This window comes from Daldinia loculata, assembly GCF_022478755.1.
Source record: "Daldinia loculata strain CBS 113971 unplaced genomic scaffold F4817scaffold_64, whole genome shotgun sequence".
NCBI classification, from domain to species: domain Eukaryota; kingdom Fungi; phylum Ascomycota; class Sordariomycetes; order Xylariales; family Hypoxylaceae; genus Daldinia; species Daldinia loculata.
This window is the reverse complement of record NW_026054918.1, coordinates 113655-128886: the sequence shown is the minus strand read 5'-3', so window position 1 is coordinate 128886 and position 15232 is coordinate 113655. Positions and strand designations below refer to the sequence as shown.

The 15232-nt window shown below is 48.9% G+C and overlaps 3 protein-coding genes across 3 annotated transcripts; 2 read left to right on the top strand and 1 right to left on the bottom strand.

Moving 5' to 3' along the window:
* Nucleotides 1–244: 244 nt before the first annotated feature.
* On the top strand, nucleotides 245–4204 carry F4817DRAFT_349422 (glycoside hydrolase family 3 protein). Its single transcript, XM_049304823.1, has 5 exons — nucleotides 245–1194; nucleotides 1262–1344; nucleotides 1394–1801; nucleotides 1851–1954; nucleotides 2010–4204. The coding sequence occupies exons 1-5, from the start codon at nucleotides 900–902 to the stop codon at nucleotides 3676–3678; spliced, it is 2559 nt and encodes an 852-aa protein (XP_049155303.1). The 5' UTR covers nucleotides 245–899; the 3' UTR covers nucleotides 3679–4204.
* Nucleotides 4205–6420: 2216 nt separating this feature from the next.
* On the top strand, nucleotides 6421–8654 carry F4817DRAFT_361417 (uncharacterized protein; the record flags this gene model as incomplete). Its single annotated transcript, XM_049306404.1, has 4 exons — nucleotides 6421–6644; nucleotides 6877–7704; nucleotides 7814–8239; nucleotides 8450–8654. The coding sequence occupies 4 exons, from the start codon at nucleotides 6421–6423 to the stop codon at nucleotides 8652–8654; spliced, it is 1683 nt and encodes a 560-aa protein (XP_049155302.1).
* Nucleotides 8655–10249: 1595 nt separating this feature from the next.
* On the bottom strand, nucleotides 10250–11821 carry F4817DRAFT_319675 (uncharacterized protein; the record flags this gene model as incomplete). The annotated part of the gene is made up of 3 exons (XM_049301093.1): nucleotides 10250–11212; nucleotides 11313–11503; nucleotides 11569–11821. The coding sequence occupies 3 exons, from the start codon at nucleotides 11819–11821 to the stop codon at nucleotides 10250–10252; spliced, it is 1407 nt and encodes a 468-aa protein (XP_049155301.1).
* Between the last annotated feature and the right edge of the window lie 3411 nt (nucleotides 11822–15232).

Sequence of the window (15232 nt, the reverse complement as noted above, 5' to 3'; positions counted from 1 at the left end):
CACCTGACACCTGGCAGCTTGGCCAAGGTTTATGGCACGTGGGGGAAAGCGCAATTCCCAATGCCGAAATGAGTTAGTCAGGGTCGAGCCGTCGAAGCTGTTAAGCGTTAAGCGTTAAGCGTTAAGCGTTAAGCGTTAAGCGTTAAGCGTTAAGCGTTAAGCGTTAAGCGACGAGCGACGGTACCTGCCCGACGAACTATGTAATATGTCTTGGGACGTAATTAACCATAGACAATTGACCAATCAGGGAAGCCCCAAACATCTCCAAATAACGATCAACCCGGCAACAAGGAAACAACAAGCAAACGGGTTGCTATGATCCCCCATCCGTACCTATCAGTATTGACATCAGCCTGTTGTTCAACGACGATCGTCAGATACCATAGTATGTAAACCGAGTATAACCCAACTTGTTTGTGGCCGAGGAGAGAGCGCGTGCAACCTTAAGAGTTCGAAAAACCTACTCAACTACACATTCGCTTGTTGCTCGGATGCACCTCTGACTACGGAATTGATAATATTTAATGAATACCCCGTTATTTTTTTTATTGACCGTCGCATTCGCCTGTTCATTAGAGCTCATTGTACCAGTTTTGTTGTTTTTCTCGTTCCAAGCTCAGATCACGAAATAGACGTCCGGTATTAGAGTTAGAAGAACTCCGACATAGGGCCACCCGCCTTGAGTCTGGGTTATATATCGAGGGTAACGGTCCTTTGAAGGTTTAGTCTTCCTTCTTGCCTTTGCGAATAATAGGTATTCGCAAGGTTCCCCAGTTATTGGCCAATCTTCCTGAAAAGGAGTGTATATGACGAGTTAACTACTCCTTGTACGGCTCTGTAATTGGTTGTTTTTGATACACCTTCACCAGATGACGGATAATTAGCCGAGCATACATACGATGGCAGAAATAAAGCAGGAACGCCAACCGCTGTCGCAGGGTCAGGTATTGCCCCTAGACCAGACCTCGTGGTGGGCTAGAATGCAGCAGCGCTTTCCTATACTGCAGAAGAAGCGCGGTGTCGCCCTCGTTGTTGGTCTCATGGTATTGCCTTTATTCGGTCTCTTAGGACTTCTCGCCCTGCGAAATCGACATGGCGATAGTGGTGACGGAGCTGCTGCGGCGTCTAGCGGCCAAGCTCTTATCACCGATGATACTTATTTCTACGGCCAGTCCGAGCCGGTATACCCCTCTCGTGAGTATACTCATAATAAAATTCCGGTCTACCATACGCTAGATGGAGTATCTAATATGACGACTAGCCGCGATGACGGGAGTTGGCGCTTGGGCCGATGCATACCAAAAAGCTCTCGACTTTGTTGGGCAGCTTACGATCGAGGAGAAGGTATTTCGTTACCTACCGAACCTAGCACGCATGGCTAATTCGATGCTAGGTAATCCTTGCATCAGGACTCTCCTCTTCTACGGGCAGCTCGGGAACATTAAACGGCTGCTCTGGCAATATCGACGCCATTCCCCGTATGAACTTCTCGGGCTTCTGTCTAAACGATGCCGGCCAGGGTGTCAGAGCTACGGACTTTGTCAGTGGTTTTCCGAGCGGTCTCCATGTTGCTGCCAGTTGGAACAAGGGTTTGGCTCGGGACCGTGCAGAGAGCATAGGCCTTGAGTTTAGAGTCAAGGGCGTCAACATCCACCTCGGACCCGTAGTTGGTCCTATCGGACGCGTAGTACGTGGCGGACGCAATTGGGAAGGCTTTTCTCCTGACCCCTATCTCACCGGCAGCCTTGTATCAGAGACGGTAACGGGAATTCAGTCGCAGGGGGTCATCACAAGTACCAAGGTATGAGTAGCTTTAACTACCAGAGGACTTACACTTATTCGGTACGTAGCATTTCATCGGCAACGAACAAGAAACGAACCGACAGCCTACTGGTGACACTGAATCCGTCTCATCTAACATCGATGATAAGACAATACACGAGCTGTATTTATGGTATTTTGATAGACTAAAACCTCCTTCTATGCTACACTAGTTAACTTAGTTACAGGCCGTTCCAAGATGCTGTCAAGGCCGGGACTGCGAACGTAATGTGCTCGTACAACCGAGTGAATAACTCCTACGCTTGCGCGAACAGCAAAACCCAAAATGGCCTCCTCAAAACGGAGCTGGGATTCCAGGGAGCCATTACTTCGGACTGGGATGCTCTTCATGCTGGTGTTGCATCGGCCAACTCTGGAATGGACATGGTCATGCCAAGTTCGAAGCTCTGGGGAGACAAGCTAACGGAGGCAGTTAGAAATGGATCAGTTTCTGAGGATCGCTTAGATGACATGGCAACGCGAATCATGGCTGGGTACTATCAGGTAGGACAGGACAAGGACTTCCCAGAGCCGGGAATCGGTATGCCTGTAGACCTAACCCAGCCGCACGACATCGTCGACGCGAGAAATATCTCGTCTCAGAAAGTTCTACTAGATGGTGCTATTGAAGGTCACGTTTTAGTCAAGAATATCAAGAACGCACTTCCACTAAGGAAACCGAGAATGCTCTCGGTATTCGGTTACTCGGCAAAGAGTCCCGACCAGTGGAACTACAAATCTAACGGCGGTGTTGCCGCGTGGACTTTCGGAGGCGAATCATCCTATCTTGGGCGCGACACAAGTGCCGGTTTCTCGGGCCACTACTATGAAGATTTTTCGGACATTGCTCCTAATGGGACGCTGTTCTGTGGTGGTGGTTCCGGTGCCGTGACGCCAGCTTTCGTTAGCTCGCCGTACGACGCTCTCAACGCTCGCGCGTGGGATGACCGGACGGCTGTATTTTGGGACTTCTTTAGTCCCGATCCGGATGTTGCTAGCACGTCGGATGCATGTCTCGTTATTGTCAATGCGTTCGCAAGCGAAGGGTATGATCGTCCGAACTTACGGGACGATTATACTGACGGCTTGATTCGACATGTGGCGGATCGGTGCAATAATACGATCGTCATCTTTCATAATGCCGGCGTCCGGTTGGTGGATCAGTGGATCGACCACCCGAACGTAACGGCTTTGATATTCGCGCACCTACCCGGTGAGGCGTCTGGCCGTGCTCTTGTCTCCTTGTTATATGGAGAGTCAAACCCATCGGGCAAGCTACCGTACACGGTAGCCAAGAATGAGTCTGATTATGAACATGTTGCCAAACCAGACTTGCCCCTGGATCAATTCGAGCATTTCCCTCAATCGAACTTTAGCGAAGGCGTGTATATCGATTACCGACACTTCGATCTGAAGAATATCACACCGCGATACGAGTTTGGTTTCGGACTAAGCTACACGACGTTCAACTACTCGAATTTAAAGATCGAAAAGCACGACGATGCTAACACGGATGAATATCCGACAGGGGCCATCCGCGAGGGCGGGCAGGTAGATCTTTGGGATGTGGTAGCATCGATTAGTGCGGACATAAAGAACGTAGGCGACGTATACGGCGGCGAGGTCGCTCAGCTGTACGTTGGGATCCCGAACGCGCCGGTGCGTCAGCTACGTGGCTTCGAAAAGGCGTTCCTCAACGCGACGATGGAGGCTACGGCTACATTCCTCGTCACGAGGCGCGACCTCAGCGTCTGGGACGTGGTCGCGCAGAAGTGGCACCTACAGCCGGGCGAGTACGGGATATTCGTCGGTGGGAGCAGCAGAGATTTGCCGCTGAATGGAACGTTGACGATCTGATGGGTAAAGGGAAAGAGGAAAGGGGAAATGGGTAATATTGGGCATGGTGTATGAGGCGGGCACGAGGGAATTGTAGCTGAATGTTTTATGGCTTATGGTGATTACAACTGCATACCTTAAGGCTTACCTACTTGTGGGAGAAGATTGAAGCCGGGTTGAACCTGGTCGGTCGAGTGGAGGCATGCTTGCGAGAGCTTATACACTACATACTCGAATGGGTGGGATGCATGGTTGGAACTTTGTATGTACTTATCGGGTGGGCGGTTCAGTAACTATTACGGTGGCAAAGGTAAATGGGTGACGATTACGACGACCCGTATTACCTTGGGTACATTGCTAACCTAGATTATATGGGTATTCGAAGGGTTCTTGGAGTTGCATGTTTACGGCCTATGTAGATTTCGGCATACAAGGTGCTACCTTGTTGTGTTTTTGGGATTTATTAATAGTATTCCGTAGTGGGATAGAGCAGTGAATGGAAACTTGCTCATAGTTATAATACCTATTTAGGTATACTAAATAATCAGCCTCAGCTTGACATTCCGACATTCCGACATCCTCTTAACGCCGACGAGACTAGGCGAAGCAACGGTCACCCGTCTCCACTAGCACATGGGAATTCTGTTGGGGCCGGACCCGTCAGAGTGGGACCTTTCTAGAGCCTCATTGGGTGATTCGCCTCCTTGTTTCTAGCGTTAGTATGTACCTAACCTAATGTACAACCCTCAAGGATCTGAGATGTTACATAGTAGTTTTATACAAGCCCCACGAGTTAAAATTCGAGAAACCTCGACTGGTTACTGACTAGATCACTTGAACGGTATAAAGCTTTTAAATGTTAATTGGTTAAAATGCTTGCGAGATATTTTACAGTCTATTGGTTAAGGCTATTTGGTATTTTAAGAGGTATAAAGTATAACGCGAATATTTCTATATAAATATTCAAGGAAGAGAGGTATTTTACTATGTATGTATCAAGGAGGTCAAGCAACGATCTTGAGATTGTGGGGCTTGTACCAAGCTAGCATTTCATATCCTTGAGAATCGTAGCGAAAATGCGATACCCATCCATCCGTCCCTCCCACACCTTGGATCCCTTTTTTTTTTTTTTTTTTTTTTCGGCGAAGACAAGACAAGAACATTACAAGTTTACATATTCCCGACCGCTTTTTGACGCGAACATTCCCAAACGAACAAATCGCAATAGAGAAGACCGTCTTACTTCACCTAAGGACGGTGGGAGGGAAAGTATGTATATTGGCTCAGCGGCCAATGGCGAATTCTGATCGCGCCGATGACAGCTCCTAGCTTGTATCGGACCTTTTATGCACCTTGACGGCTTTGTGACGCCGCTACATGGTCATTCGCTATCTTTTTTTTTTTCTCGTTCTCGTTCTTTTTTTTTTCAGCCTCGCATTAGGTAGGTATCATTGCCGTCTTTTTTTCCCTATTGGTAAGATGCGAGAATTAATAAGCTCGTGTAGGTAGGTATGTATTAGAGCTGAGGCTAACAGTAATAACGTTAAAAGCCAAGCTTAAGATATACGTAGGTAATCAGCTTATACATAATTATTAGGTAGATATTCGTTATTATTATCGCCTATATTAACTACCTAGCCTAAGCTATTTATAGTTAGCTCGCGGTGACAAGGTAATATCGCACTTATGACTGCTGCAGAACAATTCCATCCGTCCCTAGAAGGTCTGTGGGGAAGGGGGGGTTTGTAAGCCTCGGTATTTAGGCCTTCGAAGCTGGAGAAGGGTAGACCAGTGTAAAGGCGCTACTAGATGAATTTCGCCGGGGCAGAACTGAATCGTTAACTCTTAGCGCGGATTGTCGTTCTATTATTGAGTCTTCTTCGGACTTAGGATTCGGGACTGGAACTTGGCCGATTGGATGGTAAGAGAGAAGAACTAGCAACTAACAGAGACAGAAACAGAAACAGAGTTGAAATTGTATTACTTTACATTACATTACATTACACATCACATTCTCTATCCTAGATTCTACATTACATACACACATACACTACTCTTTTTCTTATTCGATATCCCCTCCCCCCTTGTATTGTATGTATATACGTACTTTGTGCTACCAAAAGCTTCTCCTTGGCCAATCCCTGTCCGCTGCTTTCATTCTTCTTCTCAGCTCGACCTGTCGATCATCCGGTTAGTTCCAAAGGGGCGAATCAACAGCCGACTTGCAACTAAACACAGGCAAAAACGGCGACGAGTCCACTGACTTATAATATCATTACCTTAGATAATCACCGACGGGAGGCAAGTCAGCTTTGTTTTTTTTTTATTCTTCTTTCGACGGCCAGAAATCTTATTCTCCGCGGAGACTCAACTCGGTGCCGCGAGTAAATACATAGTCGGGGCTTATATCAACATATTACATCATTGGTTTTGTAAGGCTGCAACTATCCGAGACACGCCTTATACACCACCCATCTTCTACAGCCGGTCAGCCTTAGGTCGTCCGACGCATTAGTCAAGCGACATCAGCAAGCACCCGAGGAAGGGGGGGAAATGCACAACAACCCCGATCCTTGGTGTAGCAGTGGCAACAGCAGCTAGACGGTTAGAGACTCTGCTCTCTCTCTCTCTCTCTCTCTCTCTCTCTCTTACCCGGGCCTCTTACTAGGCCAGGCCAGGCCAGGCCAGGGTACTCCCGAGAAATAGGTATACATACCAAATGCGCAAGGTGCCTGAAGGCCTGCGCACCACACGTCCGCCGACATGCAGACGACACAGGTTCCGAACGGGCTCTCGCCCATGTCCGAGACGACGCCGGAATCGTCTCCCGGGCCCTCCCCCAAGCGACAGTGCTTCCAGGGCTCGCCCGCGTACGGCACTATAGAAGCGTCGGCCCTAGGCGGCCTGGCCGCGCGCGCGTGTGAGAAGTGCCGTGCGTCTAAACGAAAATGTGATAAGAAGCTGCCTTTCTGCGATAGGTGTAAGAGGTAAGGCCATATACATCGTCATATTACTCCTACTATTATATTCTTGACTCTTTTCTTTTATCCCAGAGGAAGACATCCCAGCCTAACCTAACATATTATCAAATTGAACAAACTTCTCGTCGAATTCGTAAAATATCTCTTAGCTTAACAGCGCCACAAAGATGACATTTTGAAATTGATATTGGGGTTTATACAGAAAACACTGACAGACAGAAGCTAACCACGCTCGCAGACTCAACGCTAAATGCCACTACATCCACGACATATCCAACAACGTGATCCCGCAGGGCGCACAGCTAGTAATCTACCAGCCGCACTCGCTATCGCACGACGCCCTGCTGCGCGGCGCGGAGCCCCTGGAGGGGATCACCGCCGCGCAGATCCTCTCGCTGATATCGCCCGGGTCGGGGCAGCAGGTCGACTGGCGCGCCGTCGTCAACATGTACTTCCTGTGCATACACTCGTGGTACGCCGTCATCCACCCGACGCTCTTCGAGCACCAAGTCGCGAGCCTCGCCGCGCTGACGGACGGGTCCGACACGCCCGAACACTCCAACTCTCACTCCAACTTTCACTCCAATCCCAATCCCAATCCCAATCCCAATCCCAATCCCAATCCCAATCTCAACTTAGACCGGCCCGCCAAGACGGCCGCGCTCCTCGTCGCCGCCATGTACCTGCTGACGCGGATGCGGATCACGGACGCGGGCCCGCAGCCCATCTTCGACGAGACGTACCGGACGGTAAAGCGGCTGCTGTCGTCGCTGCTGCTGGCGTGCGCGGGGGACCCGCGCCCGGACGTCGAGGTGGTGCAGTGCGGCGCGCTGGTCGCGCTGTACGAGTACGGGCACGGGGACGCGCTTACGGCGTACCGCACGCTGAGCCAGGCTGTCGTTACGGCGCGCGTGCTGGGGATCAGGCCGGCGCAGGTGGCGGAGGGAGAGAGAGGGAGGAGGAGGGGAGGGGGGGATGTTGATCTTGATGTTGCTGTTGCTATGAACGGGGTGGAGGAGGAGGAGCAGAGTGGTGGTCTTTGGTGGGGGATGTTTATATTGGAGCAGTAAGTGGTGATTTCTTTTCTTTTCTTTTCTTTTCCTTTCTTAAGGGGGTAGTTAGACCAGGGGGGAAACGACAGCTCGTTCGAGATGCAATACTTACAAGAGACTTAGGTTCATCCACCAGGACGAAAACGCGAGGGACTTCCCGTTCCTGCTCGAGAGTCCGACGCGGAACACGCTTCTGCCCGAGACGCCTCCGACAACGCCTCCGCCGAGCTCGACCGGAGGCCCAAGCGGGACAGCATCATCATCCGGAGTCGCATTTCCCATGTCGCCGCCGTCGCCGCCGCGGCACCTGAGCACCAATATCCCCATCGGCGCCGAGAAGTTCGGCGGCTTCCAGCTCTCGGCCAAGACAGCGTGTCTGTTCCACCGCGCGCTCCGCATAGATAAGGAGCGCGATGCTCGGCCGGGCAAGATGCCGCTGGTATCGACGTATGCGGACCTCGATCGAGAGATTAGGGAGAGCACGTTGACGCTGCTGGGGGAGACGCTGGATTGGGAGGCTACGCTTGATTGTTTTGCTATGCTTGTTAGGTATGCCCCCTATTATCACCTATACATCCCCCTTTACGTACAACCCTACCCCCAATACACTCAACTACTTAACCCCCTACTAACCTCCCCCCAGCGCGCTCTTCACCCTCTACATGCCCTACCTCTCCATCCTCGAAAACACGCTCCCATTCTCCTCCGCGCCCGCCTCCTCCCTCGTCGCCTCCAGCGCCGAGATCTCCACCGCCATAGCCGCCCTGCGCTTCGCCTGCAAGATGTCGACCGACATATCGTGCAAGCTCAACGCCAACTTCGGGTCCGCGCCCCGGTCGCCCGCCTTCCTGTGCGCCCCCGCCGGCGCTACGTGCTACCTGGTGATACAGGCGTACGCGGCGCTGCGGCGCATCTTCCCCGAGGAGAGGGCCGAGTGCGAGGCCGATATCGAGGAGAAGTTTGAGAGCTTAAGGTTGTTTAGCTTTCGGTGGGGGATCGCTGGTAAGCCCTATCCTATCCTATCCTATTCTATTCTATTCTATCCTATCCTTCTCTTTCTTAGGGAGGGGGGAGACACGTAACTAACTAACTAACTCATGCCCTAGAAAAAATGATGAGCCAGCTCGAGAAGAAACTCAACGTCGACCGCAACCACTACCTCCAGCGCTCGCGGCTGATGCCCCCGCCGCATACCATGTGCTTCGATTTCGCGCAGAGGTGACATTTCGCCCCCGCCGTACGGGAGCCGTTCTTACTCACCTCCCCCTTTCTCGTCTGTAGGTGCTGAGAAGATACGGATGCCGTGGTATATTTCGAAATACCGTTCGCTCGTGTCTCATTACATACATACCTAACGTATATGTTTAAATATATACTCCCCCCGCGTAGGGAAGTCTGTCTGTCTGTCCGTCTGTCTGTCTGTCTGGATACGGGATTGGAAAAACTTGTTATTGGAGCCTGGAGGTTAATAGTGATATTTCAAGGAGAAGGGGAAAGATCAGGCGAGCTTCCTCTGATTTTCATATATATATCCTCGTCTCCTACTTTAGGTATTTAGTTTGTCCAGGTCTGTAGGTTTAGTTTGGTGTTTGGAAAAAGGCAGGACTATAATAACGGAACATGAAAGATTTTTTATTTTTTATTATTTTTCTCAACTCTTCGTCCTGCCGACTATTTCTCTACCTGTCTTCTCTATGTCTGGTTGGGTATGGAGTCTGGACTACGGATGGATGGTATACACTGGAAAACAGCGAGGTTTGATGCGCGAGCAAAAAGGGATGGGGGTGCGGGTAGTAGGAGACTGACTACATACTAGAGAATGGACTCTGAATGATATTGTCGGAAGAAATAATACCTTGGTCTATGTTTCGGTCTAAATTGAATATTGATATTGATATACCTCGTTATAACAGGCCAAAAGATGTATTCATTTCTACTGACCTGCCTCTTCTGGCTGTTGACTTGCGCGCATAGCGGTTCTATAAAGAAGCGATTGGTCGGATCACGGTCGTGCTTCATGTACAAGCAAAAGCAAAAGCAAAACAGTAAGCATAGGTACCTATACTAGCAACATAGTTCAACTAGGATATAGCACAAAGAAACACCGTACAATATCGTAATAATATATATTGATGCCTACCTAACCTAGGTACTCGCGTACAAATACAAATCGCACCGGCGGCAGCGAGCCGCAACACAATCGCGCCTTTCCAAACCCAAATAACTACCTACGAACAGGCTCGCGAACCCGAAATCTATGTATGGTATCGTACCGTTTCGAAACAAGCCTTTAACGCAACGTGGATAAGAAAAACGAGACCTTACGTCCTGGTTGAGCCGAGCCCTCCGATAACAATCTCTATGTATACCTCTTTCACTTCCCGAGGCCTCGCAGTGGTAAGGCGAGGGTATATGCACATGGCATGTAACCTCGTATATGCGAGGTAAGTATTGCCCGTTCCTCTCTAATAGATCACCCTATAGAACGCCACGAAACACCTAACGTAAGACAAACCCCAACCGAGGCCAAAATCAATTGGTGGTAGCGATTGGTTACTTTCATAACCCGTTATTCCCCACTACTAATACAAGCAACATGCCGTTCAGGGCGCACACAGCCGTGAACGCGCCCCAGACAGCAAGACTGTACAGAATGCTGACGGGGTACTGACGATATAGCATGGCACCTAAGCCCATGCAAGCGCAGAATAAACTTGCCACGGATCCGACCGTAACGCCCGCGTCGACTTCGAGCCGGAGCTTATGCCGGCCTGTTGCTACTAATACCCCGGAGACGAGCAAGAGGATAAACGCAGCAATGAAAGTGAATACCACGGTCCGAGTCAGCACCTTATCGCGGTACAAGGTCACTTGGTAGTCATTGTCTTCTTCTGTCGCCGGCAATGCTGCATAGCGTGCTCCTTTCCGGCGACCGATGCTGGAATTTAGCGACGAGGCGTACTCGTCTTCGGTCGCTTCGTTATCAGTCGTCTGTGCAGTCGAATGCCGGGTACTGAAGTAATCAGGCGAAGGGCTGCCGAGAAGTGATTGTGTTTCGGATGGATATAGATGTGGCGTGCGCGTTTTCAACCAGTGCCGAACTTTGTCTACCGGGACAGTGAATATCATTTTAATATACACAAAGCCTGGGAAGTCGACACTAGCGTTCGGGTCGATATAGATTGCGTATCCCCGTTCCTCGTCGTGATCACCCGCCTCGCTCCCGTGGTCGTACTCGTTCCAATACGTCATCGACGAACCACCCGGTGTACTGATGGATGCGGATTTCGGGGATTGTGTCTGCGAAGATCGGCGACTGTCGGCGCGTTGTTCGGATTGTAACTTCGCTTTCTGTCGTTCGATCTGAAGGGAGTTCAGGTCGGGAATGGCGGCCTCCAAGGTGGCGAGCAACTCTCGGTGATGTAGTCGTAAGGGATGAAAGTCGCGCCTCGTGAAGCTCTTGGGTGAGGTGAGGATATTCTCTTTAAAACGACTACTTAACGTTGTTGAGCCAGTCCATTTCTATGTATACGCAGGCGTAGGCCGCCAACCGTTAGTACTATGTCATGACCGTGCGTAGGTTTTCTCCTATAATGTCGGGAAGTTATATGTGAGTACATACCCTGTATTTCTTGAGTATTTTGCGGAACGCGATAACCTGGGCGTTGACAAATCGGCTCAATGCCTTAATGTCGTCGCCGCACTCGTCAACTTGTAATGCATATTTAGCGAGTCGCCGTTGCCGCTTAGACGACACTCCGCCGGCGTTGTTACATCGTACTATGAGTTGGTGTATCGAGTCGGAGAGGTGACCTGTAGAGTACACACTGTTAGTTAAACGAGGTCGATCAATTGGGATAGTAGCGACGAAAGCGTACATAGTCGTCTTGAAATCTCGTCGGCTTTGCTTGTAACGAAGAGACCAACGCGATTGTGCTGGTTGCAGAGTTCGATATAGAAGGCGTCCTCAAATCTCTTCAGGGCATGATCCTGCTGGCCAGGGATAGCAATTGCGGTGGCCTGGTCTTTAGTGGTGTGTACCTTAATCTGGTGCTTCAGCGAATTGTAGTCGATATTATGCAAACTCCAGCTCGGGACCGACTCTTCTTCAAAGTGCTCCCCGTATTTCATCGTTACTCTACCAATTCGAAAGCGCCACGGCGATTATATAGCCGTTGCGACTATTTTTTCGGTAAGAGATGATTCACAATACCACCTCTTGCCTATATAATACGAATTGAAATTATTCGTATGTGTATAGGAGGAGGAAAGATTGGACCGGAATCGTTGGATAGCCCGTCTTTGTTTGGTCGGGATAATTGTTCGGGGTAATAATAGTAAATGTACCTAAGGTAGTAGACAAGAATATTTAGATGGCGGGGAGAAGTCGGAACTTTCAATGATTTGGACCGTCGATTATTCCACGCGCAATGATATGACGTTATCACTGTTCAATGTTTCGGCGGGTAGATACAGTCGCTCTGGTGCTACCTGCCTTGCTTCTTTTGGTGGGTACCTATACGCGCATGTATACGCACATGTATGTAGGTACCTAGGTAGCGTAAGTACGTATATACGAGATACTTGTAATGAGATGCACGCCGAGACGAAGCTACCTAGATACTTGGTTTCTTAGTTGCTTGGAACTTGACGGGTACCAATTGTCTTGCTTTCCAGCTGCTGCACGGACAAATTATTTAAATATTGATCGTCCCTCTCCTTCAGTTTGTTAGAGAAGCGGAGTCGGGTAGAATATTGGATGTTCATAGATCATAGACGCGGTGAATAGAACTTAGAAGCAGTGGATAAGAAACGGGAACCCCTTGACATTATAAATGGTTGAAGTGGTGTCATATTTACACAGTAGCGCGGTTTCTTATTTCTCGTCCTTTGACGGGGAATAGGGATGAAAAGCCGGTTAGAGTGGTGGTAGAGTGGTAGAGTGGTAGGGTAGAGTATACATACATTGTATCGTGAGAGTCTCGCGGTCGTGGTTCTAAATTCTTCGAAATTCATTATCAACCGAGATGCATCTTGCCTTATTTCTAGCGCTAGAGCTTTAGCGGTGGTGGTAGGGCGGGAAATACGTACGTAGCGGTCTCGGCCCCTGCGCTAATCCTGGTCACAATATGTATCCTTGTCCTAAATCCTACTCCATTTTCTCCACTTATGGGTATGCAATACAACCTAAGGGCATAGGGAATTGATTAACGAATATCCGATCCACTGTCGACATCATCGGCTATGCTGTGTTGCTGTGCTGCCGTCAATTGTATTGCTGCCAATTAAACCTATAAAGAATTTGTAACACCGCGATCTGATGGCTTGCATAATTGTATGTGGTAAGTGTTTAGATGCTCGCGAAGCTTACGATCTGAGGGGTTATTTCGAAAGTATTAAAAAAGCAATTGTGATACTGATCAGGTAGCATCCGCGGTTTATATTGCAACTAACAGAGAGAAGGTTGAAGAATCTATGTAAGTTGATTGGTCGATTAAGAAGACCCTGATTCTGGTTAGAGCGGGGCAGAGTTGTCTTGATTTGGTGGGTGACACAGGCAAGCTGTATCATTACCTAACAGCCGGAACCGCTAGCTTTGGGGAAGCTACATAAGTCTTTCCCTCACATATAAAACTTGCAGGAATAGACAGATTAACTAACTAGGACGAATTAGGGACTATTTAACGTTTAGTGTCCTTTGCCAATCACAAACTGTATGTCAAGCACGTGTGCCCTCACCGCCCTGTGACAGGTCTGAGACTCTTGTAACACTCATCCTCGATACCTTCATTTTCCTACCCGATCTCATATCTGTCTTTTTTTGTTTACTAGGTAAATGGTCATGCGACCTGTTGCCTCTTTTTGGCCTGCCGTCGTATCAACTTCGGTTCCAATTGACTCGAACAAACGGAAAAAGTTACACAATGACTGCGCTGTAACCGTATGAACTGCAGCATTTTGTCAACCGGGATTACATGACGAATTTGGTGCAAGGGAACCATGGCGTCTAGAACGCCTACAGTACAGATTACTTTGGTCTCGTGTCCACTTGCCGCAAACGTTTACGGATCTAGACATCTTGATGTTATAGGCAAGCGGGTCGTGAGTTGCATGGAAGAGATCTATAAAAAATAAAATAAAAAAAGAATTAAAAAAAGGAACATTTTCTCAAGCATGTCTTAAAAAGATGTCTTAGGGAACCGAAGAGATTTCATGATCATCAACAAAATGTTCGTCACAACTTCTACTACGACATCGCCTATTATGCATGGGAAAAGACTACAAGCTATCTGTCCCGTTATGATATATCTCTTCGCCGGCCGTTGCAATTATGAAAGGGTATATACATACGGGCCTTGCCTACTGCATACTAATGTTCAAAGCTGAGCGCCCTTACCGAACAAACCCGGCTAAAACTACTACAAAGAGCGCATCTAAACGCGGAGCCATCCCAGTTAACCAGTGGTTCATAAGCGAAATAAATTTTCTAAACCGACTGCTACCACCACCACCGATACTACCAGCCATCCATCCACCCACATGATGTTTTGAACAGAGTCAAATTGCAGAATCTCACCCCGACCCTTAGATTTTGCAATGCAAGAAATAAGCCTTCTAAGTTACATTATGGGATCTAGCAGCAGAGTGCATACAGACAAATTATAGTGCCAATGAGAGCCAAGCCGGTCATCCTCGTGATCTGCAAGGCGTATGCCGGCTACGTAGAGCCGCATCCGAATCCCTAGCATCAGTTTCCGGGAATAGGCCTTTATACCTATTCCGCCTAGTATCAAAAAGCAAATACCAACTTAACCAGCACTAACAAAGTGGTCTAGACGTATCTAGACGTATACTAAAAATACTAGTTTATAACTACCTAGTAACCCGCTGGACCTGTCTTTAGGGCCAATTAGGCTACCTAGAAGGATGAAGAAGACGTCTGAATAAAAGAAGCAAAAGCGAGTAATATTGATATCTTCCTTTTCCCGAGTAGGGGGTCCGCGACTAAAGGAAAAACGTTAAGCAACCCTGGAAATTCTCAAACTGTCAGACTGGCAACTCCTGTCGTTCTGTTTCACAACGACTAAGAGAGCAGGACGCCCAAGATCACAGATTCTCGAGATTTCAGATGAGATGCCGAGCGGTATCGGAAAGCGACGCTGACATGCAGAATAGCAACGGCTCGGAAAAGAACATGCGGGATGTGACCAGTCATTTATTCGTTACTCTTGGCCTCCCTTGCTTTTTTTTCTACCGCCTTTTTCGCCTTGTTGTATTCATCAGCCGCGCAATATGAAACCCGAAAGAGTGATGGCCTATTCCCTATTCCTTATCTCACAAACACCTACCGTTCGCAGACACTTGATCCTGCTCACGGGCTTCCCCCCTATGCTACGCAAAAAAAGTAACGTTTATATAGTATCACACAATCCTAGAGTAACTAGCCGCCATCGATCCTTGAACTCTCGGCAGTCTCTCGGGGTCCGTCTGTGGCACCTCGATCGATTAATAGATGATGAATTGGTGGGGTGCAGAGGGAGG